The sequence below is a fragment of the Pseudorasbora parva genome, chromosome 19 (genome assembly GCF_024679245.1).
Source record: "Pseudorasbora parva isolate DD20220531a chromosome 19, ASM2467924v1, whole genome shotgun sequence".
In the NCBI taxonomy this organism is placed as follows: Eukaryota; Metazoa; Chordata; class Actinopteri; order Cypriniformes; family Gobionidae; genus Pseudorasbora; species Pseudorasbora parva.
The window spans coordinates 42869749-42895444 of NC_090190.1; the positions used below are offsets into that span (position 1 = coordinate 42869749).

General features: G+C 38.1%; 1 protein-coding gene and 1 long non-coding RNA gene across 2 annotated transcripts in view; one reads left to right on the forward strand and one right to left on the reverse strand.

Moving 5' to 3' along the window:
* The first annotated feature begins 669 nt into the window (after positions 1 to 669).
* On the forward strand, positions 670 to 25596 carry slc6a19a.2 (solute carrier family 6 member 19a, tandem duplicate 2). The gene is made up of 12 exons (XM_067426433.1): positions 670 to 1018; positions 8530 to 8670; positions 9225 to 9362; positions 10127 to 10308; positions 14307 to 14417; positions 16900 to 17012; positions 17092 to 17220; positions 18982 to 19138; positions 19249 to 19453; positions 21427 to 21586; positions 23756 to 23918; positions 25131 to 25596. The coding sequence occupies exons 1-12, from the start codon at positions 814 to 816 to the stop codon at positions 25347 to 25349; spliced, it is 1923 nt and encodes a 640-aa protein (XP_067282534.1). The 5' UTR covers positions 670 to 813; the 3' UTR covers positions 25350 to 25596.
* LOC137048322 (uncharacterized) overlaps positions 16909 to 25696 on the reverse strand; it is a 40608-nt gene continuing 31820 nt past the window's right edge. The window contains exon 5 of the long non-coding RNA XR_010899377.1: positions 16909 to 17030. This is a non-coding gene — a long non-coding RNA (uncharacterized lncRNA). The remainder of the gene's footprint in view (positions 17031 to 25696) is intronic.

Genomic DNA, 25696 nt, shown 5'->3' on the forward strand with positions numbered 1-25696 from the left:
GTGAATAAAATGTCCCAAAGAACATTATGTATTAGAAATAGACTCTTTGTAAAATTATAAATGTATTAACTGGCACTTTCGTCCTTGATGAATAAAAGTATTTTTTTTCCCAAAACCTAAAGTATGCAGAGATAGTAGAGTGAGCATCTGCCCGTTTACCAACCAGACAAACCTTCATCCTAGGCTGTGCATGTGTGTGTGTGTGTGTGTGTGTGTGTGTGAGTGAGTGAGTGTGTGTGTGTGTGTGTGTGAGTGAGTGTGTGTGAGTGAGTGAGTGTGTGTGTGTGTGTGAGTGAGTGTGTGTGAGTGTGTGTGTGAGTGTGTGTGTGTGTGAGTGTGTGTGAGTGAGTGAGTGAGTGTGTGTGTGTGTGAGTGAGTGAGTGTGTGTGTGTGTGTGTGTGAGTGTGAGTGTGTGTGAGTGTATGTAAGTGTGTGTGTGTGTGCCTGTGCGTATGCCTGTGAGTGTGTGTGTGTGTATGTGAGTGAGTGTGTGTGTGTGTGAGTGTGTGCCTGTGCCTGTGCCTGTGTGTATGCCTGCGAGTGTGTGTGTGTGTGAGTGTGTGTGTGTGTGTGTGTGTGTGTGTGTGTGTGTGTGTATGTAAGTGAGTGTGTGTGTGTATGTAAGTGAGTGTGTGTGTGTGTGTAAGTGTATGTGTGCGTGTGTGTGTATGTGTGTGTGTGTGTGTGTGTGTGTGTGTGTGGGAGGGATGTCAGTGCTAAAGGTCACCTTGTCGCTGCCGGTATTTATTGACATCCACAGCCAGCCATCCCTCCATCTCTTCTCTTCCATCTCTGAGCCCAAACGCAGCAGGAATGAAGTTTAAGCTGAAGCTCCCCAATCCGGGTCTGGATGAGCGCATTCCCTCGCACGCCGAGCTGGAGAAGCTGGAGCTGGAGGAGGCTGGAGAGCGGCCGCAGTGGGACAACAAAGCCCAATATATGCTGACCTGTGTGGGCTTCTGTGTGGGGCTGGGCAATGTCTGGAGGTTCCCCTACCTCTGCCAGAGCCATGGAGGAGGTGAGCCGGACACACACACACACACACACACACACACACACACACACACACACACACACACACACACACACACACACACACACACACACACACTGCCATGGAGGAGGTGAGCCGGACACGGACACGGACACGGACACGGACACGGACACGGACACACACACACACACACACACACACACACACACACACACACACACACACGTGCGCGTCTGTATCTGTGGTGGGTTAGGTCTGTGTTTAAATTGCATTTTAAACTTCACACAGCTCAGATTAATATTTACATCTATTAAAATGTAAAACTGCAAAAAATGCTTTTCTTACTTAGTATTTTTCTCTTGTTTCTGGTCAAAATATTTTTTTAAAAACATTACATTGTATGTGTTAAATTTATACGCAATTCAAATGCATAAATCTTAAATATTGTTTGATTGCATGTCTAGTGCATGAAGTCCACGATCACATTAATATCCAAATCATCCGTAAGCATTTCAAACCCGGCTTCTTTATTCGCCAAAGCCACTTGGTGTGATGTTTTGCATATTTTTATGATTGTTTTTAAAGGAGCAGTGCATGTAAATATTTGATTTAGGGGAAAATGTATGTAATTCGCCAAAAAGTGTTTCTGGGAATAGATCTCATAAACATTGTGATGTTTGCTTGTTTTCTAAAGATGGAAGTGATATAATTCTGTGTGTTTTCATACGCATATAACCGCTCTATAAACACGCCTCATAAACCCCAGCGCTCGTAATGGGCTGAAAGGACTCATTTAAAACGATTATAGTTAAACATTAATTTAGCGGAGATTGATTACACTATTAAAACGGGATGAAGTTTCCATTGAGAAACGCAGAGTGCCGTTTGATAGTTCAATACTGAAATAACTAGTTCGGTGAGCAGTGTATTCCTCAAGAGATTATATCATATCAACAATAGTAAAGATGATCCCAGATTATCTAACATGTAGATTCCAGCAATCATTGCCAATCCTAGACATTTAGAAACACAGATGATTATATTATATTAAATGGAGAGCAGATCTGCGTCTGGGATTCTCCTCTTTCCTGATATTTATGGTACGGGTCCAAATCGACCCTAATTAGATTCAATACAATTCTCCATTACATTGCATAAAAAATACAAATAAAATACAAAAAATACGCATAAAATTAGAAATAATCAGGTCTAAGAACCATTACTCATATCACACACATAACAAACAAAAAGATTTTTAAATAAATAAAAACTATTCGGAAGTGTGGCGCCTTTCCGGTGTGCTTTCCTAAAGCTTCAATTAAAAAAAATACAAATAAAATAAAATAAGAAATAATTAGGTAAATGCAGTAAATCTATCTCACACATAACAAAAAATACATTTTCAAATAAAATAAAAACTATTCGGAAGTGTGGAGCCTTTCCGGTGTGCTTTCCTAAAGCGCGAACAGAACGACAAAATCATGGGTTCGACTCCATGAACTGATATTAATATATCAGTCAATCAACACCGCGTACAATTCAGACAATTTCAGGCTATCAAAAAACGTTTTTCATTTTTGGTCTGTCTAACCATGATTTTAACATGCGTGTTTAATATTTAAGAAGAATCTGCCCATCAAATAAAGTGTTGAGGTGTGGAATATCTTCCCTGATGAGGCTCATTCATCAGCACAGTTTCAAATACTTCATGAAGGACTGTAATGAAAAAATATAACTAATGATGATGGTAACGATGACTGATGGAGGGGTAATGGAAATGATAATGCACACTAAAAAATCCTGGGTAAAAAACAACCCAATGTTGGGTCAAATATGGACTAACCCAGTGATTGGGTTATCTTAAGGAAATATTTAACCCAACCGCAGGGTTAAAACAACCCAGCATTTTTTAGAGTGTGGTGATAGTAATAATAATAATAATAATAATAATAATAATAATAATAATAATAATAATAATAATAATAGTAATCATAATAATAATAGTAATCATAATAATAATAGTAATAATAATAATAATAATAGTAATAATAATAATAATAGTAATAGTAATAATAATAATAGTAATAATAATAATAATAATAATAATAATAATAATAATGATAGTAATAATAATAATAATAATAATAATAATAATAATAATAATAATAATAGTAATAATAATAATAATAATAATAATAATAATAATAATAATAATAATAATAATAATAATAATAACAAAAACTAATAATACACTCTAAAAAATGTTGGGTTGTTTTAACCCAATGTTGGGTCAAATATGGACTAACCCAGCGATTAGGTTGCTTTAATCCTGCGATTGGGTTAAATATTTGCTTAAGACAACCCAATTGCTGGGTTAGTCCATTTTTGACCCAACATTGGGTTGTTTTTTACTCAGAATTTGTTATGATAGTGAAGTGTAACAATGTTTGTTCTTCCAAATACACATTGAGAATATCTAATATTTGAGATATTAAATTAATGTCCATTAGTGCTGCTTGTGTGGAGGTACGGGTAGCTTCAGCCACACCTTTGGTCAATAAGAGTGTAAACTTTTTTTATTAAATCTTTTATTAAAATTTATTTTTTTATGGTTATGTATGTGTGCATGCATATACCAAATTGTATGTATGTACACTGTAAAAGTACAAAAGCCTGTATTCAAAAGTGTGTTGGTTTAACTTAAAAAAGTAAGTAACCTGATTACCTTAAAATGTATTGAAATTAAAAATATTAGTTGATACAGTGAAGGAAATTGGTTTAATAAATAGAAACTCAAAATATTATTGTATCTGAACCACATAAAAATGTGATAAATCATGAAAATAGCACAATTTGGCTCCGTCATCACAAATAAAACACACAATTACCCAATATGCTTACACAATCTTTTAATAATATTTTAATAAAGGTTGTCGAATCTCAAAAAAATGTCATTGTATTAACTCAAATTTTTAATTTCAATGAACTCAAAATTTTAAGGCAACCATGGTAACTTATTTTCTAAATACAGTGACGTATGGTGACCATGATATTTCATGTTTTTTATTGAGTTTTTTGGTCAAGAAGCAAAATTCCAGTCGCAATCATTTTACACAAGATAGCATACGTCATATCGGTACACTGCAAACAAATATTAAATAAAAAATAAATTACCTGGTTGCCTTAAAATTGAGTTCATTGACATAAAAAATGTGAGTTAATACAGATTTTGTAAGCATATTGAGTTTTATTTCTGATGACGCAGCCAAATTGTGCTATTTTCATGATTTTTATCATATTTTTATGTGGTTCAGATACAATAATATTTTGAGTTTCTATTTATTAAACCAATTTCCTTCATTGTATCAACTCAAATTTTTAATTTCAATAAACTCAAAATTTTACAGCAACCAGGTTACTTACTTTTTTGAGTAAACCAACATTGTTTTTACAGTGCAGTATTTCTGAAAGCTCAACAATCGAACATTATAAGGGAAGCGATCTCTGAAACTGAGCTCAGGTGTGCTTATGAGCAGTGAAACCTGAGTTAAGAAAGCACATCATCATCGTGATCCTGCATGATCTGAATATTTCCCCGTCCTCAGGTTATCGTCTGGACTTTTGAAGCTTTGGCTGATAAGAGACTCTCAGATAAAGACTCAGATGTTTGCTGACCTCACTGCGTTTCCTAAAGCAGCTGCTTCAGTGTGACACAGCGAAACACGACACACACATTCACACCATATACAACAACAAAAACATCACGCTAGGCCTGAAACATCAGATAGGTTCTAGAGTTTGATTTCATTTTGCAATTTTAACTTCAATAGTGATACTCCTCAGCACCATAAAGGCAATTTATCAGTTTAAAATGGTAAAGAGGAAAGCGGTAATAACTTTTTTAGTAACACTTTATTTTAAGGTTCAGTTAACTAGTGTCTTATGATCATGCATATTACTATGATATTGTCTGTTTATGAGCTCTTATAAAGCTCATATTAATGCCTTATTCTGCATGAGCTTATTCTACATCCCTTAATCCGACCCAATACCTAAACTTAAACGCTACAAAAACTACCTTACTAACTATTAATGAGCAGTAAATTAGGAGTTTACTGAGGGAACAGTCGTAGTTAATAGCGAATATGTGTTCCTCATACGAAAACTTTTTAAAAATTGGTTTTAATAACAAATATAGCTGCAAGATTAGATCAGGGCCAAGCACAAGAGAAGCAAACCAGGAAGTGCAGAAGATCAACTACAAATATGAGTACAGACATTTGGAGACCATTTTACACAAAAGGGTTAAAAACACTGCACTGTGAAAAAAATGTTGGTTTAACTTAAAAAAGTGAGTAACCTGATTACCTTAAAATGTATTGAAATTAAAAATATTAGTTGATACAGTGAAGGAAATTGGTTTAATAAATAGAAACTCAAAATATTATTGTATCTGAACCACATAAATAATGTGATAAATCATGAAAATAGCACAATTTGGCTGCGCCATCACAAATAAAACACACAATTAACCAATATGCTTACAAAAATGTAATTTCAATGAACTCAAAAACAGGCAACCAGGTAACTTATTTACAGTTATGAAGAGCCAATTTCATGTTTTCTTTCATTTTGGCGCCACCAAGTGGCACAGTTCACCATTTTGTGTGTGTGTGTGTCCTCAGAGTGCGCACCGTACATAAGTGCGTCACATTTGGTGAAAATATCTCATTTTGTTTACGAGTTATAGAGCATATAATAAAATTACCCACGCAAAAATAATTTTTTTTGCCACTTATTATCCAAATTTGGACATTTCATGTGACACTTTTAGTCAACTCACCACACTCTAAAAAATGCTGGGTTGTTTTAACCCAATGTTGGGTCAAATATGGACTAACCCAGCAGTTGGGTTGTTTTAACCCAGTGATTGGGTTGTTTTAATCCTGTGGTTGGGTCAAATATTTGCTTAAGACAACCCGATCAATGAGTTAAAACAACCCAACTGCTGGGTTAGTCCATATTTGACCCAACATTGGGTTGTTTTTTACTCTGAATTTTTTTAGAGTGCATGATTCAGATTTTTCTACGCTTTCAAAGATATCCACAAAAGTTGTTTAAATGCTAAATTGCAACTTTGCACAAACCATCTGTTTTTTTATTTCACAAAACAGAACATGTAATAGCCTAATGTGACGTGTTGCCTTTATACACACATCCTAACAGACACCTGTCTGAAGTGTAGATAATACACACACATAAAAACGGGACTGTATTTTATTCCTCCCGAAAGAATGCATATACTAATGAAAGTATAAGAACAAAGTATGTTTTAAAAACTGCTCTGGTTAGCCCAGCACACCGTTAATTTACACTGTTTAACCATTAATCACACACTCACACTCACACACACACACACACACACACACACACACACACACACACACACACACACACACACACACACACAAACACACACACACACACACACACCGAGTAGTCTGAAATTCAGGGTTTTCGCTTCTAATCAGTCAGATCTAAAGTAACTAATAATTATAAAGCAACTATAAGTACTTGAGTATTTGTTTCATCGTATAGTTTTTACTCTTACTCAAGTAACTATTACTTTTACTTGAGTGAATATTTTCCGTAAGTACTTGTACTTTTACTTGAGCACAGATTTTGGCTACTCTACCCACCTCAACGGTGCACAAACCCTTTACAGAGAGCGATCATATCTGTTATTTTTCCACTAAACTCTGCGATCTGAGCGCTCTCTGCCATCTCACCGCCATAGCGGGGCAAAAATATCATCAAAACTTGTGGAAAAAAAGTTATTTTTCTTGGTATTTACAACATAAATCCATGATATATGCGTCATTACATAAGCAACAGTGCTGTCTTTCTGCACATCTGCACCAGAAGCTACTGGGTAACTATCAGAGACACGTTCTGTCAAAGTTAAGTTCATTAATTATTATTATTAATACAGAACAAACAGCACAACGCTGTGTTATTCCTCTTACAGTTTAACATGTACAGTTTTTATATTAAATCCAGTATTGTTTAATATAGAACCGTTGTTGTCTACACAGTATTTGAATCACATCAGAAGTAGTTACAAATAAATGAAGAGTATTTCCTTTACTTTAAAATGACAGTAATAATTCATTAGTTAGTAATGCATACCAACACTGATTAAGGAACTGCAGTGTAAATCCGTTCATGAGCATCTGAGATTAAATGCATTGTTGATACTGACTTTATTTGATTGGTAACAGACATACAGTGTTGTCTTATTCTGATTGAATTGATTTATTGTAAGAATTTGACATAAGAGGACACAAATATTACAATTCATTTAAAAACTCATGTCATGGTTTTGATCTTCTCTTGACTGAGAGACACATCATGTATATTATTGTATTATATTATACCTCTAAACTTTGATTAGGATAGGCATGTTGTGCCCCAGACCCTCAGTCCTACCTTTAGTTATCTGTGCTATTGCTTGTCATTTCTTCTTACTGACTGTTGACATAATATTTATTTAAATACTTCTTTTTTTTGTGGTGGGGCCAGTTCAATTTTTTGTCAGGGCAAGTAAAAATCTGGACCAGAATAAACCTGTAGAAAAGCTCCTTTGCTTTGAGCCCTGTGAATATAGAGTTTATTTAAAAACTTGTTTGTTAAAAAATAGTTTGTTACTGGGAAATTATGAAAATATAATGTTAAGTCTGGGCCAACCAGGAATTTCACTTGACCCTGCATCTCGAAGCTGGAGCCGGGCCTGTGACCCATACCGAGTTTCGGAAGAATACGCTAATGTGTTCATAAAATATAGCATTTAAGGACAAAATTCAAAATGGCTGATATGGAAAAATTGGATACCATTCGACTCAGCATGCCACCCTGAATCTAACTTTAAATGCAAAACTTAGCATTTTCCGTATCTCCAGACCAGTAGGTGGCGCTGCACCGAAACGCAGCATGTCGCCTTAGGTCATGCTTGTGATGATCTGTACCGCGTTTGGTCAGAATACGATAAAGCATTAAGGAGATAACGCCTTACGGCTATTTTGCATGTGCTACTTAAAATTTGTTTGCACATTATTAAATCAATTAGTTTGATTAATCGTCTTGAATTGCATAACTTTTTGTTGTCATTGTCTGAAGATGATTTGGTTCAATTTCCATGCAAATCGGCTTAACCATCTAAATAATTTTGTATCTATCACTTAGGGTTCAAAAGTTATTAGCACAAACCTAAGTCAAATTTTGGACAGGTGGTGGCGCTAGAGGTATTAAGTTAGAGACTCAAAAATTGGTGTAGGTAATGTTGGGCCAGGCATCTATCAGTGTGCCAAATCTCATAACTTTCCCACAAACGGTTATATGGGCTGCCCCCTATAACGGAAATATAGTAAGCAGGGAAACGGAAGCAGAAGCCAGCGCCAACGGATAATCGCGTGCCATAAAATGATTAAACAGGAGTTTGTTGCTGAAAATAAATGATCTTACCGACCGTTTTCCAGGAGCGTTTATGATCCCGTTCCTGATCCTCCTGGTTCTGGAGGGAATCCCGCTCCTGCATCTGGAGTTTGCCATCGGGCAGAGACTGAGGAAGGGCAGTGTGGGCGTCTGGAGATCCATCAACCCGTATCTCACTGGAGTCGGTGAGTCTTTAAAATGGGTGAACATTGACTAGCACATGAGCAGCCCTTAAAGGGTTAGTTCAGCCTGTAATGTGCATTGTGTGATTAATTCCTCCTGTGGTTGGCCAGCCGTCAGACCTCCGCTCATCTTCACACACAGATGAAGATATTAGTGTTGAAATCCGATGGCTCAGAAAGGCCTTCATTGACACCAATGTCATTTCCTCTCTCAAGACCCATAAAGGCACTAAAGACGTCGTTACAAAGCCCATCTCACTACAGCGGCTCTACAATCATTGATGAAGAGGCCAGAATAGAGTTAGTGCACAAAAACACTAAATAACGACTTATATAGTGATGGCCGATTTCAGAACAAAGCTTCGAACCGTTCTGAGTCAGTGAATCGATTCATGATTCGGATTGCGTGTCAAACTGCTGAAATCACAGATCATATCTTCATCTGTGTGTGAAGATGAGCGGAGGTCTAACGGCTGTCCAACCACAGGAGGAATTAATCACACAATGCACATTTGTGGTTGAACTGACGCTTTAAAGCAGCGGTTCTCTCTCCTCAGGCATCGCCTCCATGCTGGTGTCCTTCATGGTGGGCATGTACTACAACACCATCATCGCCTGGGTCATGTGGTACTTCTTCAACTCCTTCCAGGACCCTTTACCCTGGAGTCAGTGTCCCGTCAATGAGAACCGGACAGGTACGGAGCGTCAGGATTCATGTCGGTCCACAACCAAAGGACACCTGTCAAATAAAAATTGAAATAATTTACATAGCAAAAAAAATTCTTTCAAAGGGATAGTTCAGCCATAAACGAGCCTGTGATGTTTATCTGCAGGGCGTCCCAGATGTCGGTGTGTCTGTTTCTTCAGCAGAACACAAATGAAGATTTATAACTCAGCCGTTGCTCGTATAATGCGTGTCGTGGGGTGTATTTCTATGAGATTAAAAAACACACACACATACGAATCCATATTAAACCCTGAGGCTCGTGCAGACACACTGATGTCTTAAGACACGAAGCGATCGCTTTCTGCCAGAAACACAACAGTATTTGTGTTATTTTACCTCATATCAGACGAATCTCATCTAGTGCTCCCATCGCCATTACTTCTGCCGAAGAAGGTCAAAATACTGGCACAATTATAGATATATTTACATAGATGCCTCATTAGTCCTGCACGAATCGATCAAGCCGGTATTTTGACCTTACTCGCCGGAAGTAATGGCGTTGGGAACACTAGATGAGATTCGAGCAACGGCTGAGTTACAAATCTTCATTTGTGTTCTGCTGAAGAAACAAACACACCGACATCTCGGAAGCCCTGCAGATAAACATCACAGGCTCGTTTTTGGGACAACTATCACTTTAGGAGAAAATGTGTGTATATCTGCATCCCTGTACACAGATCCAGCTGTGCTCATGACGTGTGTGTGTGTGTGTGTGTGTGTGTGTGTGTACAGGGTTTGTGTCCGAGTGCGAGCGCAGCTCTCCGGTGGATTATTTCTGGTACAGAGAGACGCTCAACACGACGCCGGTGATTGGAAACTCGGGCGGGCTGCAATGGTGGATCGTCTTGTGTCTGTTCTGCGCTTGGACTCTGCTCTGGGTTTGCTGTCTGAGGGGAATCGAGACCACCGGGAAGGTACAACGCTTTTTATCATCACTGGCGGACATATTGTACATCGCAGCGTGTTGTTGATAGCCTAGAAATCTAGACGCCCCCTAGCGGCAGCAAATCTAATCTGCCGCGAGTGTCGTCTAGCAACTCTCAATACCCTTCTGAGCTGTAAACGCCAAACTCTGGTCGGGCCAATCACATCGTGTATAGAGTAGGTGGGCGGGGCCATAATGACGACGGCCGAGTTGCGTTTGCGTGCTTCTAGTAAACACAGAAACTGGCGAACGGCGGTCTGTCGAATCAGCTCTGACTGCGACTCTGGAAGACTTGAGTTCAGCTTTTCTCTGAGAAAAGAACAAAGAACGGCACTGAAGTCATTCTGAAGAAGGGAAGATGTGTTCAGAGTTTAGCCGACCGGATACGGCGAATGTTTAATCTGTCAGCTCTGCTTCACCGTCGTTGCTCTGGTTGGTGTAGCGCTATCCTATCGCGTGCAGAGGGAGTTTGACAGACAGCCGTTTATCCGCCCCTCAGATTGAGCCGTCAATGGAGAGTTTCCAGACCAAACATCTGGATGAGGCTCTGGGTTGTCAGTTGTTGTTGAGGGTTTGACACCAACAATTCCCATTTACAATAAAAGTGTGGAATATTGCTTAAAGGGTTAGTTCAGCCAGAAATGAAATGTCTGTCATTAACTCCTCCCCCTAATGTCGCTCCACACCCGTAAGACCTCCGCTCATCTTCACACACAGTTTAAGATATTTTATATTTAGTCCGAGAGCGTATGCAAGTGTATGCACACTATACTGTCCATGTCCAGAAAGGGAATAAAAACATCATCACAGTAGTCCATATGAGACATCAGTGGGTTAATTAGAGTCTCTTGAAGCATCAGAAATACATTTGGGTCCAAAAATAACAAAAACTACGACTTTATTCAGCATTGGCTTCTCTTCTGGGTTTGTGTTCAATCCTCAAATAAAGATTCAAACGGTTATGAATCAGCGAATCGATTCATGATTCGGATCGCGTGTCAAATTGCTGAAATCACGAGACATTGGCGATCCGAATCATGAATCAATTCGCTGATTCATAACCGTAACAATTAAAAGTATTAAATTGTGACTTTTCACCTAATAATTTCAATTTATGTCATAATTTTGATTTTGAATATCATAATTTTGACTTAATATGTAATAATTTACTTTTTTGTCACAAGGTCAAAATTATGACTGCCAAATTTGACTTTGAATGTTATAACTTTGACTTTTTATGCCATAATTATGACTTAGTATGTCAATTATGATGTTGAATGTCATAATTATGACAATGCCTCAATTGTAATAATGACTTATTCATGTCTCATATGTAATAATTGACTTCATATCTCAATTAAATTGTCATAATTTCATAGCAAAACAAATATTAAGCAACATTTCACTCTTTTAATTGTGAATTGTTGCTGTCAAACCCTCAACACGCTGCGATGTACAATATGTCAATCAGTGATGACAAATGTATGAACTGGAGTCATAAACACAGTTATTTATTAGAGGACGACGTAGCAACATAACAATAAGCTCGTAAATATATGCGAACATTAACCCAGGGTTTAGGAATCTCTAAACCTGCCTACCTAAAGTCAATTACTAACCCTGAGGAACACATGAGGAGTGTGATAAGCCCAGGTTAATCCAAGGCCAGATATCTGGGTGTGGCGGTTCTGGTTAAGCATTAGCTAACACACAGACTGACAATACGATTGAAAACGGCCTGCTAGTTTTAAAAAACCCTCATAAAACTGATAATCAGAGGAAACTGATAGAATAGCTGCACGTGTTTTACACTCTTATATAAAGAGCACAAAGGCCGGTGTGATTGTGCTGCTGCTGTAAAGATACCGAACACCATTATTAGCATCATTGATAACACACACTTTTCTGCTAAATTACAGGAAACAACTGTCAGAACAGGAAGGGAAATTTCCTGCTTGTATTTGACGCCAAATTTGCATTTGCAAGATTATTTTCATGATACTCAATTTCAATTTACAAACAAAATAATAACCATGGTTAAGAAAATTTGCATTGTCAAAAAAGCATCACTGCAAAAAATGCTTTTCTTACTTAGTATTTTTGTCTTGTTTCTAGCCCATTTAAAAATTCTTAAATAATATAAAGTTAAATAATCTGCCAATGGGGTGAGAAAAATAATCTTGTTTTCTGTTTGAATTAAGATTATTTATCTCACCCCATTGGCAGATTATTTATCTTATTTTAAGCAAAAACTCTTGAAAAAATTTTGAGTTATTTTTCCCCAAAACAAGACAATTACTTTTGCTTGTCTAGTAAATACTTCTTGATTTAAGAATTTTTAGATGTTTGGACTAGATAGCATTTTTTGCAGTAATGAAATCGACAATTACTTTGGACAGGTGGTGGCGCTAGAGGCATTAGGTAGAGACTCCAAAATGGGTGTAGTAAATGTTGGGACTGTCCCCTAACAGTGTGTCAAATTTACCAGGCGCTCCTGGCGTGCGCCTGGTAAATACGCCATAATAATAGCGACCCATAAAGAACTTGCGCAGCTGCTTTTAAAGGGAATGTGGGATGCCGCTCTGATTGGTTTATTCACGTTACGCCCAAACCAAACCACACCTATGAATAATGAAGCTACTTCAGACCAACCCATTTCAGATTTGCGCCGGGCACAAGAGCCATTTATCCCGCCGGGAAAATAGCAACAGCGCCGAGACCCGCCCACAAAGTTACTTACGCTTTGCGCTTTGACACTTGCGTTTCAGATCGTTAAAATAGGGCCCATAGGGCGTAACTACATTTGGGGATCATTTTTGTACTTGTTATGTTTTTTCTCCACTTTGTAATACTCGTGATGTTACGGGTCAAAAATGACCCGCCTACAAAAAAATCTCATAAATCTCTCTTTATGCTTTGCTTTTGCCAAACACTGGATTGAGTCTTTTGGCAGCTTGTCTTCTTTCATTTAGCACAGGTTGTGTGTTTCTTTCTGCATCTGATTGATCACAGGCCTCATTGATCTGAGCTGAGGCACTTCTGAAAAACCTGAAGGCCTACAATCCATACAAAAAGAAACAAAACTTTGACTTTCATCACATACACAACTAAATATCTTTGTCTTTTGCAGAAAAAAAATATTTGAATTACATCATAATAATTCTGTTATCAAAAATCAATATTTATCTTATCATTTGTACTTTTATCTCCTAATTTCAACAATAGTGTCTTTAAATGTCAGTTTTGACGGAAGAGTGTCATATTATAATTTTGACTTTCTCAAAGTATGTGACTTTTTATCTTATAATTTAAATTTTTATATCATAGTTTTGACTTAGTATGTCAATTATGTATTTGAATATCAGTTTTGACTTACGTAAATGTTTACTATTCTATAGGGTTATGTTTATGTTTATTATGTCATAATTATGATGCTGAATATCCTAATTTTAACTTTGAATGTCAGAATTTAGGACTTAATATGATTTTATGACTTGTGTCAATGTTGACCCTTATTATGTCATAATTATGATGTTGAATATTATAAATTTAACTATGAATGTCAGAATTAGGACTTAATTTGATTTTATGACTTGTGTTAATTTGGACTATTCTATAGGGTTATGTTTATGTTTATGCTTATTATGTCATATGTTGAATATCATAATTTTTACTTTGAATGTCAGAATTAGGACTTTATATGTATTTTATGACTTTTATCAATGTTGACTAAGTATGTAAATTATGATGTTAAATGTCAAGTTGAACTTTGAATGTCATAATTATGACATAATGTCTCAAATGTACAAATTGAAAGAAAATAAGCTGATGAAAAGACTGAATTCTATATTTGGTGGTGATAAAGCATAATGAGAGATTTAGAAGCAATTTTAAAGAACATTAAATTAGGTGAAGGACTTTGATAAGTGTCCTAAACGTTATTTCATGCTGTGTTCAGATATTGAGAGTGGCTGTTTGTCTCCTCAGGCCGTATACGTCACCTCCACTCTGCCATACCTGGTGCTGACCATCTTCCTCATCAGAGGACTGACGCTCAAAGGCTCCACGAGCGGGATCAAGTTCCTCTTCACTCCAGACGTGAGTTTGACTGCACTGAAAAACTAAAGCTCAGACATTATGGAAGTCATCGACTCCTTTCCTGCATCAATACAGACGTTCACATTGGCTACAGCTGTCGTTTTACTTTACTTAAAATTGCACTTCTTTCTTTATACACTTTTTGGTTGATGTTAACCAAAACAGTGAATTTCTACAGTAAAACTTAAACCATGAAGAGCCCTTTCATTACTTGAAAATAAATAAATCTGAACTGTCTAATCTTAAAATATTTTGTGCGCCAGTAGTATCTCATTTTCACTTAACTTGATACACAAAATAAAATAAAATACAAATAAATAGAACTATGTAGAAAATAACTAATAAAAATGACAAAACACAAAATTACAAAAAACATTATGTAGAAATATATAAAAACAATAACTAATAAAATTACAAAACACAAGATTACAAAAAATGATGTAGAAATTTATAAAAACAATAACTAATAAAATGGGGAAAAAAATACAAAAACTATATAGAAATATTAAAAAACTATGACAAATAAAAATGACAAAAAAATGACTACAAATTATATAAAAATATAAATAAAAAATAATTAATAAAAATGAATAAAAAACTAAAAAAATACTACAAATTCTGTAGAAATATTAAAAAACAATAACTAATAAAAAAGAATACAAACTTTTTATAAATATTTAAAAACAATAACTAATAAAAATGACAATTTTTTTACTAAAAACTATGTAGACTGCGACGATAAACACAGGACAGCAACAATAAACACACGACTGCGACAATATATGATGTTTTTAAGTTCTTCAAGCCTTCTCGGGTATTCTCATAATAATAAAGTGTATCATAATGCAGTGCTGATGGACATAGACTTCATCACTGTATAGAGTACTATAAAATAACACATCACCTGCTTCATTCTGTGATGAGAAGCCACATCAGCTCACAAACATTTGAAGCGAGTTAAACGTGTTATTAAAGGGTTAATTCACCCAAAAATGAAAATTAGATGTTTATCTGCTGACCCCCAGGGCATCAACATGTCGGTGTGTTTGTTTATTAAGGAGAACACAGATGAAGATTATTAACTCAACCGTTGCTGTGTGTCGGTCATATAATGGGGTGAATGGGGAACAAGTCTATGAGAGGAAAACAAACAAACAAAAAAACAACGCTAGACAACGTGCACAAAAACCCTGCTGCTCCTGACGACACACTGATGTCTTAAGACACGAAACGATCGGTTTCTGTTATTTTTTACCTCATATCCCGACGAGTCTCATCAAGTTTTCCCATTGGCTGTAACTTCCGTCTGATGAGGTCAAGCTGGTGCGATCATAGATATATAAATAGATCCTCATTTGTGCCTGCGCAGATTGATCAAATTAGGAATCTACATGGAATATATCAATGATCACGCCGAATTTTGACCTCACCAGACGGAAAACTTGATGAGACTCGTCAGGATATGAGGTAAAAATAAATAAATAAATATCTGTCAAAACTAGACACAAAAAAACTATTCAGGTGACTAAAATAATCCAAATTTGTCAATTTGGTCAATATTAACAATTTAACCTGTTAACTGTCACCCCCCTTTTTGAAAATATACATGAAAATTCACTATCCCAACTTAAATGGTTGCAATTCAAGAATGATTTGGAATATAGACATAAGGTTGGTCTCATTTTAAAGAAGACAGCCAGCAGAGTATTGCTCAAGTGAAATGACTTATTATATATGACTTATACTTAAATTAAAGTACAAAAACGTTATGGAAGTTTAAATTTACTGTAAATCAAATATACTGTACTAGATATTTAATATAAAATATATGTTACAAAATAATTTGTACTCTAAAATAACTATCCAATCAAAGCCCTATGTCTAATCAATTTGTGTTCCAAATTTGAAGTTGATATCACAAAAATTAAAGTTCCCATGAGGTTTTGTTTAGGCGCAGTACCACACATAGCCACCAGGTTAAATTGAAATTCCATTGGTTTTTTTAATGCAATTTCCTGTGTCAAATGTATATATTTTTGTCCAAATATCACAAAACAGTTTTCAGATATAGAACCGTGAGACTAAGACCTTTCTGACGATATGTGTTTTGTCAAGATTAGAAAAGGTTTTTATTATAAAGTAGTTAAATAAATATAAAACATGACGACGCAACTTGGGGGAGGAGCCCGCTAGAATCATTTAGAGCACCGTTTCCATGGTAACACAAAGTCTAATTTCAAAACATTTTTCACAGGATGAATCTTGAGTTCGTAAGCTTTCGAATGATATATAGTTTGTCAATATTAGATCAGGATGAATATAGGATATAATTGTTTTAAACATGCAGTGGCAAATGGGCCCACCGGTGGACCAGTGCTGGTTAACATCACCTTAAATATCAAATACTGATAGATCTGAATGAGAAGCGTCATCATGGAGATGCTCTGTGTGATGTGAATGATGTGAATTGTGTCTCGTTCAGCTGGACGAGCTGCTGAATCCGGCAACATGGCTGGATGCTGGAGCGCAGGTGTTTTACTCCTTCTCTCTGGCGTTTGGAGGACTCATCTCCTTCTCCAGCTACAACTCTGTGCAGTGAGTCTCGCTTGACATCTGTGAAGTGAAGCAGTGAGTTTGTGTCAGAATGAGAACATGTTCCCCTCTCTCCCTGCAGTAATAACTGCGAGCAGGACGCCGTCATCATCTCCGTGATAAACGGCTTCACGTCGATCTACGCCGCAATCGTGATTTACTCCATCATCGGCTTCAGGGCGACGGAGAGGTTTGACGACTGTCTCAACGGGTAAATGTTCAGAGATAATGACAGCAGAAACGGATCTGATATAGTGGGACAAAAAATTATTTAGTCAGCCACCAATTGTGCAAGTTCTCTGAATTAAAAAGATGAAAGAGGCCTGTAATTTTCATCATAGGTACACTTCAACTATGAGCGACAGAATGAGGAAAAATATCCAGAAAATCACATTGTCTGATTTTTAAAGAATTTATTTTCACATTATGGTGTAAAATAAGTATTTAGTCACCTACAAAAAAAGCGAGATTTCTGGCTCTCCCAGACCTGTAACTTCTTCTTTAAGAGACTCCTCTGTCCTCCACTCGTTACCTGTATTAATGTCTCCTGTTTGAACTCGTTATCAGTATAAAGACACCTGTCCACAACCTCAAATAGTCAGACTCCAAACTCCACTGTGGCCAAGACCAAAGAGCTGACAAAGGACACCAGAAACAAAACTAAAGACCTGCACCAGGCTGGGAAGACTGAACCTGCAATAGGTAAGCAGCTTGGTGTGAAGAAATCAACTGTGGGAGCAATTATTAGAAAATGGAAGACATACAAGAACTCTGATACCCTCCCTCGATCTGGGGCTCCACGCAAGATTTCACCCCAAAATGATCACAAGAACGGTGAGCAAAAAACCTAGTGAATGACCTGCAGAAAGCTGGGACTAAAGTAACAAAGGCTAGCATCAGTAACACACTACGCCGGCAGGGACTCAAATCCTGCAGTGCCAGACATGTCCCCCTGCTTAAGCCAGTACATGTCCAGGCCCGTCTGAAGTTTGCTAGAGAGCATTTGGATGACCCAGAAGAGGATTGGGAGATTGTCATATGGTCAGATGAAACCAAAATATAACTTTTTGGTAAAAACTTAACTTGTCGGGTTTGGACGAGAAAGAATGCTGAGTTGGGGGGGGGGGGGGGGGGGGGGGCATCATGCTTTGGGGCTGTTTTTCTGCAAAGGGACCAGGCCGACTGATCCCATTTTGAGTAAACACCTCCTTCCGTCAGCAAGGGCATTGAAGATGAAACGTAGCTGGGTCTTCCAGCATGACAATGATCCCAAACACACCGCCCAGGAAATGAAGGAGTGGTTTCGTAAGAAGCATTTCAAAGTCCTGGAGTGGCCTAGCCAGTCTCCACATCTCAACCCCAGAGAAAATCTTTGGAGGGAGTTGAAAATCCGACAGCCACAAACCATCAGTGCTCTAGAGGAGATTTCCAACAAAGGGTATATAACAAAGTACTTAGATGAACTTTTGTTATTGACCAAACTTATTTTCCACCATAATTTGCAAATAAATTCTTTAGAAATCAGACAATGCGATTTTCTAGAATTTTCTTTCTTATTCTGTCTCTCATAGTTAAAGTGTACCTATGATGAAAATTACAGGCCTCTCTCATCTTTTTAAGTGGGAGAACTTGCACAATTGGTGGCTGACTAAATACTTTTTTGCCCCACTGTATCTATATTTAATAAACGTGAAATTAGATTAAAATACATTACAACACATTATATATTATATTGATATATTATATATATATATATATATATATATATATATATATATATATATATATATATATTATATGATATTTTATATTATATGTAAAGTATATACATTTTTCATACATTTTTATTTTAAAAAAATATATAAAACACTGTGTATTTATTAAAATAACAAGTAAATTAAAAATAATAAAATATGTAAATATTGTTTTAGAGAATTCGCTCAAATTCACAGTTCTTCTGTTTCTTCGACAGTAACATCCTGACGTTGATGAACGCGTTCGATCTGCCGGAAGGAAACGTCACCGAGAGCAACTATGAGTCTGTTCTGCAGCATTTCAACAGCTCCACACCAGCCATTATTCAGGATCTCCAGCTCAAGACCTGTGACATGCAGACGTTCCTCAGTCAGGTCAGTCTGCGCGACTCCAGGATATTCGGGATCTCATTTAAAGGAGGGGCAAGTAGCGAGCGTACATCTAGCAGGCAATCTAGCTGATCCCATCCTATTATTTGATGCAGGGCGTTGAGGGAACCGGCTTGGCCTTCATCGTGTTCACCGAGGCCATCACCAAGATGCCCGTCTCTCCTCTGTGGTCCGTGCTGTTCTTCATCATGCTCTTCTGTCTGGGATTGTCCACCATGTTTGGCAGTGTTGAAGGTGTGGTCGCGCCGCTCCAGGACCTCAACATCCTTCCCAAGAACTGGCCAAAGGAGGTCTATACAGGTACATTTGCACAGAATAAAGGCCCTTTCACACCGGACATGTAACTGAAAAGCGAAAAATTGAATATTTAGCATTTGAATATTTTGTGCCAAAATCATTCACATCAGCCGCGACAAATTCAGAGCTCGACAGTAACTCAGCTCATTTACTCGAGTCCTGTACTTAAGTTCACTGTTTGAGTCTCTGTGCTTTACTGGAGTATTATTTTTTCTGTAAACTTCTGACTTTAACTTCACTCCATCTGAAAGACAAATATCGTCCTCTTTACTCCACTACATTTCTATCAAGGTCCTCGAAGTGGAAAGTCGTTTCTGTCGCAGCTTTGAAAGTCAGTGATGATTTTTTTCTTCTTTAAAAGGTGTTTGGGTTTTTGCAGAAAGCCTTTCAGGAATCACTCTTGTAGAGTCTCGTGAAGTTCAATGATTTCACAGCATTTATTAAACACTGATTTATAGTTTAGAGCAAAATGGAAGAAGACGGATGTCCAAATGCTCATTTAGTGGAGGATTCACATAAACAAAGTTGATTCTGTCTTCAGTGAAGGTGAACGGTGTGAGAATATCAGATGTGTATCAGTGTATTGGATCCGTGCATTCGGCCTTAAAGTGACAGCGCTTTATAAAGAGCTTTGTAACTTTTCTACAAGTATTTAAATGAGTTTAAGTTAGTCGTCTGCTAGTGTGTCAGATGGAGCGTCACTGACTGGCTTAAACCATGATGGCATAATGTGCATTTATACAACTATAATACAATAATGCGGCGACATAAAGAAGGACATTTACTTTTGATACTTAAGTACTTTTGAAAACAAATACTTCTGTACTTTTACTCCAGTAAAAATCTGTTTTTACAACTTTCACTCGTAACGGAGTAATATTTGACCAGCAGTACTTTTACTCAAGTAATGAAGTTGTGTACTTTGTCCAACTGTGCACGAATTCGCGACGTCTGTGACGTTTGAGATCTCCAACATTCGCGGCGTCAGCTGATAAAACACGGACACTTCATAATTCAATGCAGACAATCTTTTCATTTGATTTAAAAGACCGAAAAGAAGGTTTTGTGTGCAGCCAGTCTTAAAGAACAGAGAGTCTGAAGGGGAGTATCCAAATCAGGTACAGGAGCTAAAACTATATCATGGCCGCTTCTGAACCTACTTTCGAAAGTCTGTGGGACAATATGAGAAATAGTAACGTTAGCAACACATCTTACGAGACTAACACACACTTCAGGAACCAATCGATCCGAGCAGATGTTTCCAGTCGAGTCTCAATGCAAACATTTAAGTGCCACAGACGTACTGATGGCCACACGTTCACTTTCCATAATCACGGATATATGGTTTAGAAATGTTTTTACAATTTATAACTCAAAAGGTGAAGTTATTGCTGTCTGTAGCCTACAGTGGGCAAACACAGCTTTAACTATAACTACAGCTGTAATCTCATGAGAAACGCCACACCTGGCAAAGGTTAATGTTGAATGGATAGCTAATGACATTAACTGGACATTTCATTACGTTTGTTTCCTTGTATGTGATTGGTTGAAGCCGTTTCTGTCACCGCTACAGTAAAAAAACAAAAACAAAATCGAAGCGGAAAAAAAGTTGTTTTTTCGCCGCAGCACATTCGCGTTCGGTGTGGAAGCGCTCATTACACAAACAGCTGACCAAAAAATAAAACGAGAATTATTTGCGCATCTAAATTTCGTCCGGTGTGAAGGGTCTTAAAGCTGGCGTGAAATGGAAGTTGCTCTTGTCTATTGTGACGTATATCAGAGTTAAACTGCTTCTCAAACAAGAACAAATGTACGGCAGGGCTTAGTTTTGATTATGACTGGAGTGCTATTGGTAGATCTCAGGTGAGTGACAGGTAATGATGTTCACCAGTATATCCACATAATAAACACTGCAATCCTCCATGCAAAACTGAGATTTCATGGTGAACTAATCACTGGTTTTCATTGTGTTTCAGGTCTGGTGTGTTTAGTCTCTTTTGGTTTCGCGATCATCTTCGCTCAGGGTTCTGGTGAATATTGGTTGGCTCTGTTCGACAGCTTCGCTGGATCCATTCCTTTACTGATCATTGCCTTCTGTGAGATGATGGCTGTGTCTTACATTTATGGGATTGACAGGTGAGTCTACGGCAAGGAGACTCTAAAAGTCATTCCCATTCCCAGGCATTCAAGTTAAACCTTTATCAATATGTATTGGGGTTTCACTTTGGAGCCCCAATCATCTCTGAGTAGTAAGAAAACGTGCCAATGAATATTTGCGAGAGAGATTTGCATACCTTGACATATGGGTATATAAACCAGCCGGCAACTCACTGGCTTATATTTTTGCTTCGGAGTGATCACTCTCATCCAATCGCTTTACAAAGAGCGTTGTCTGATTGACTGACACGCCAGTCGCAACTTTCTTGTTTAGGCTAGGGTTAGCCTGGCTACGCCCTCATACGTACTTCCGCTTAATTTTCATTTTCCTTTAGTACTCCGTCTGGGACCGCGGTGTAGTCTCAGGTTTTCTCCGAACAAATGTTAACTGGTCCAGTCATCGAACAGAGGGAGTGTCTGAGAACGATGACGTTGATGTCGAGCGCTAGTTTGAGATGTAGTTCAGTAATGGCGGCGGAGAAAGATGCGAACGAAACCATTCGTTCCGTTGTGACACCGCTGCAGAATATCCAGAAGTTAAAGCTGGAGCAAGAACAATCTTTGCTAAAGTTTGTTGGTGGCTCTCCTTCCCAACGGGGGGAATTCGGGAAAAGTTTGATTTTCCAGCTCGCTCCGTTAGTGGTGAAGGAGTTGCTGTATTCGGACGGTAACTGTTCCTCGTGGGGTCGGAAGGTATTGCCATCATTTACAGGGACTAGTCAATGATTTTATTGCCGTCCGTTTCCCACCACACACGTAAAAATCCCCGGCCGAGTTACATAACGTTACTGCTTTGGAAAAACACTGAAGTCGTGTGGTGAAGTAATAGCCGTCCAAATCCCCATCTCTGAGTTTTCAAGAATATATCACTTCAAAATTCACTGTTTATAATCATTTTGACCACTGCAGGACACCGTTGCGCTTCGCTGTTATTTGAATGCATTTCTAGACTTGTATTTCTTTAAAATGCTGAATACACAGGTTTTAGGTTTTATCCAATTATTTTATGACTGAGGTGGCCTGCTAGCCTAGAAATCTAGACGCCCCCTAGCGGCAGCAAATCTAATCTGCCGCGAGTGTCGTCTAGCAACTCTCAATACCCTTCTGAGCTGTAAACGCCAAACTCTGGTCGGGCCAATCACATCGTGTATAGAGTCGGTGGGCGGGGCTTAATATATAGACGGCCGAGTTGCGTTTGCGTGCTTCTAGTAAACACAGAAACTGGCGAACGGCGGTCTTTCGAATCAGCTCTGACCGCGACTCTGGAAGACTTGAGTTAAGCTTTTCTCTGAGAAAAGAACAAAGAACGGCACTGAAGTCATTCTGAAGAAGGGAAGATGTGTTCAGAGTTTAGCCGACCGGATACGGTGAATGTTTAATCTGTCAGCTCTGCTTCACCTTCGTTGCTCTGGTTGGTGTAGCGCTATCCTATCGCATGCAGAGGGAGTTTGAAAGACATATATATATATATATATATATATATATATATATATATATATATATATATATATATATATATATATATGAAAAATAAATATTTATGTATAAAATATTTAGATTTATATATAATATAAATTATATAAATAAATATACAGGATATACATACAAATATTATTTAAAATATATGCATGAATGAGTGTGTATTTATAGTACACACGTATATTATGTAAACACAAACTTTTATTTTGGATGCGATTAATCGATTCATGATTCGGATCGCCAAACTCACGTGACTTCAGCAGTTTGACTCACGATCCGAATCATGAATCGATTCACTGACTCATAACGCTTCGAAGCTTTGTTGTGAAATCGGCCATCACTATATAAGTCGTTATTTAGTGTTTTTTGCGCACTAACTCTATTCTGGCCTCTTCATCAATGATTGTAGAGCCGCTGTAGTGAGATGGGCTTTGTAACGACGTCTTTAGTGCCTTTATGGGTCTTGAGAGAGGAAATGACATTGGTGTCAATGAAGGCCTTTCTGAGCCATCGGATTTCAACACTAATATCTTCATCTGTGTGTGAAGATGAGCGGAGGTCTGACGGCTGGCCACAGGAGGAATTAATGACAGAGTTTACATTTTTGGGTGAACTAACGCTTTAAGCAGAGTTGACACTGACCCGTGTGTGTATGTTTTCTGAGCGCAGGTTCAATGAAGACATCGAGTTCATGATCGGACACAAGCCCAACTTCTTCTGGCAGGCCACCTGGAGGCTGATCAGTCCTCTCATAGTGTTGGTCATCTTCCTGTTCTACTTCGTGACGACTGTGAGCAAAGAGCTGACCTACATCGCCTGGGACCCGGAGTCTGTACGTGCCCATCCACACCACATCACATCAGCCCGAAAATATCTTCTATAGATCAAGTTAAAGAGTTAAACACTCCAGCGTTTTTAGAAATAGGGCTTATTCAGCTTCTTTCCTACATTTAGATATGTGGGCAAATGCATTTTTGTCTCAGTGCATTGTTTTAGTTTGGCTGGGTCGCCGCTAGCTTAGCTTAGCATAATGAATGGAATCCTATGTTGCCAGCTAGCATGTCCTGAGTAAAAGTGATCCAAAAAACCCCCCCACCTAATTACTTCTTGTGGCCTGCGTATTCACAACGAGTACAAATAGCGATGCAGATTAAGACTAGGCGATTTATAGGCAGATATTGACCTGGGACTATATTATGGGGAAGCAGAGGCGAAGCACCGCTACTTGGGCGCATTTCTTAAAGGGGCCACACTATATTCCAGATCTTAAAGGGGCCACACTATATTCCAGCTCTTAAAGGGGCCACACTATATTCCAGCTCTTAAAGGGGCCACACTATATTCCAGCTCTTAAAGGGGCCACACTATATTCCAGATCTTAAAGGGGCCACACTATATTCCAGCTCTTAAAGGGGCCACACTATATTCCAGCTCTTAAAGGGGCCACACTATAATCCAGATCTTAAAGGGGCCACACTATATTCCTACTCGTGGGTCTTCTGCTGTTGTAGCCCATCCGCCTCAAGGTTGTGTGTGTTGTGGCTTCACCAATGCTTTGCTGCATACCTCGGTTGTAACGAGTGGTTATTTCAGTCAAAGTTGCTCTTCTATCAGCTTGAATCAGTCGGCCCATTCTCCTCTGACCTCGAGCATCAACAAGGCATTTTCTCCCACAGGACTGCTGCATACTGGATGCTCTTCCCTTTTCACACCATTCTTTGTAAACCCTAGAAATGGTTGTGTGTGTAAATCCCAGTAACTGAGCAGATTGTGAAATACTCAGACCGGCTCGTCTGGTACCAACAACCATGCCACGCTCAAAACGGCTTAAATCACCTTTCTTTCCCATTCTGACATTCAGTTTGGAGTTCAGGAGATTGTCTTGACCAGGACCACACCCCTAAATGCACTGAAGAACTGCCATGTGATTGGCTGATTAGATGATTGCATTAATGAGAAACTGAACAGGTGCTCCTAATAATCCTTTAGGTGAGTGTGTATAGAGTAATAAATGATCACATGCTGATGAAGGTCTGTGTTTCAGGAGAGTTTCCCGCTGTTGGCGACTCGCTCCTATCCGGACTGGATTTATATCATCATCTTCATCCTGTCTGGCGTTCCGGCGCTGGTTATCCCGGCCGTGGCTCTGTACAAACTCATCAGAAACCGCTGCTGCGCCTCAGAAAACAAACACGCCGCGCAGACGCTATACTCCATCTCTGACAAAATACAGATGCCCGACGAGACGGACAGTCACAGCTAAAGCCGATCATTCACCGAGCACAGAAATCAGAAAAACGCACAGTGACAGGAAATGTGCAACAGAAATAACCATCGACACACTGTAAAAAATATTTAAAAAATAAGTTATGAGTATATGTTTTATGAGAGGATGTTTTATGAGAGGAATAACATATGAGTATACGCTGCAAAAATGCTTTTCTTACTCAGTATTTTTGTCTTGTTTCTAGTCCAAACATCTAAAAATTCTTAAATCAAGAAGTATTTACTAGACAAGCAAAAGTAATTGTCTTGTTTTGGGAAAATACCCAAAATGAAGAGAGTTTTTGCTTAAAATAAGATCAATAATCTGCCAATGGGGTGAGAAAA

Coding starts and splice junctions, on each gene's coding strand:
- slc6a19a.2 (XM_067426433.1), top strand. CDS start 814: ATGAAGTTTAAGCTGAAGCTCCCCAATCCGGGTCTGGATGAGCGCATT. Junction 8,671..9,224: donor CCCGTATCTCACTGGAGTCG/GTGAGTCTTTAA, acceptor CTCTCTCCTCAG/GCATCGCCTCCATGCTGGTG. Junction 21,587..23,755: donor TACATTTATGGGATTGACAG/GTGAGTCTACGG, acceptor TTCTGAGCGCAG/GTTCAATGAAGACATCGAGT.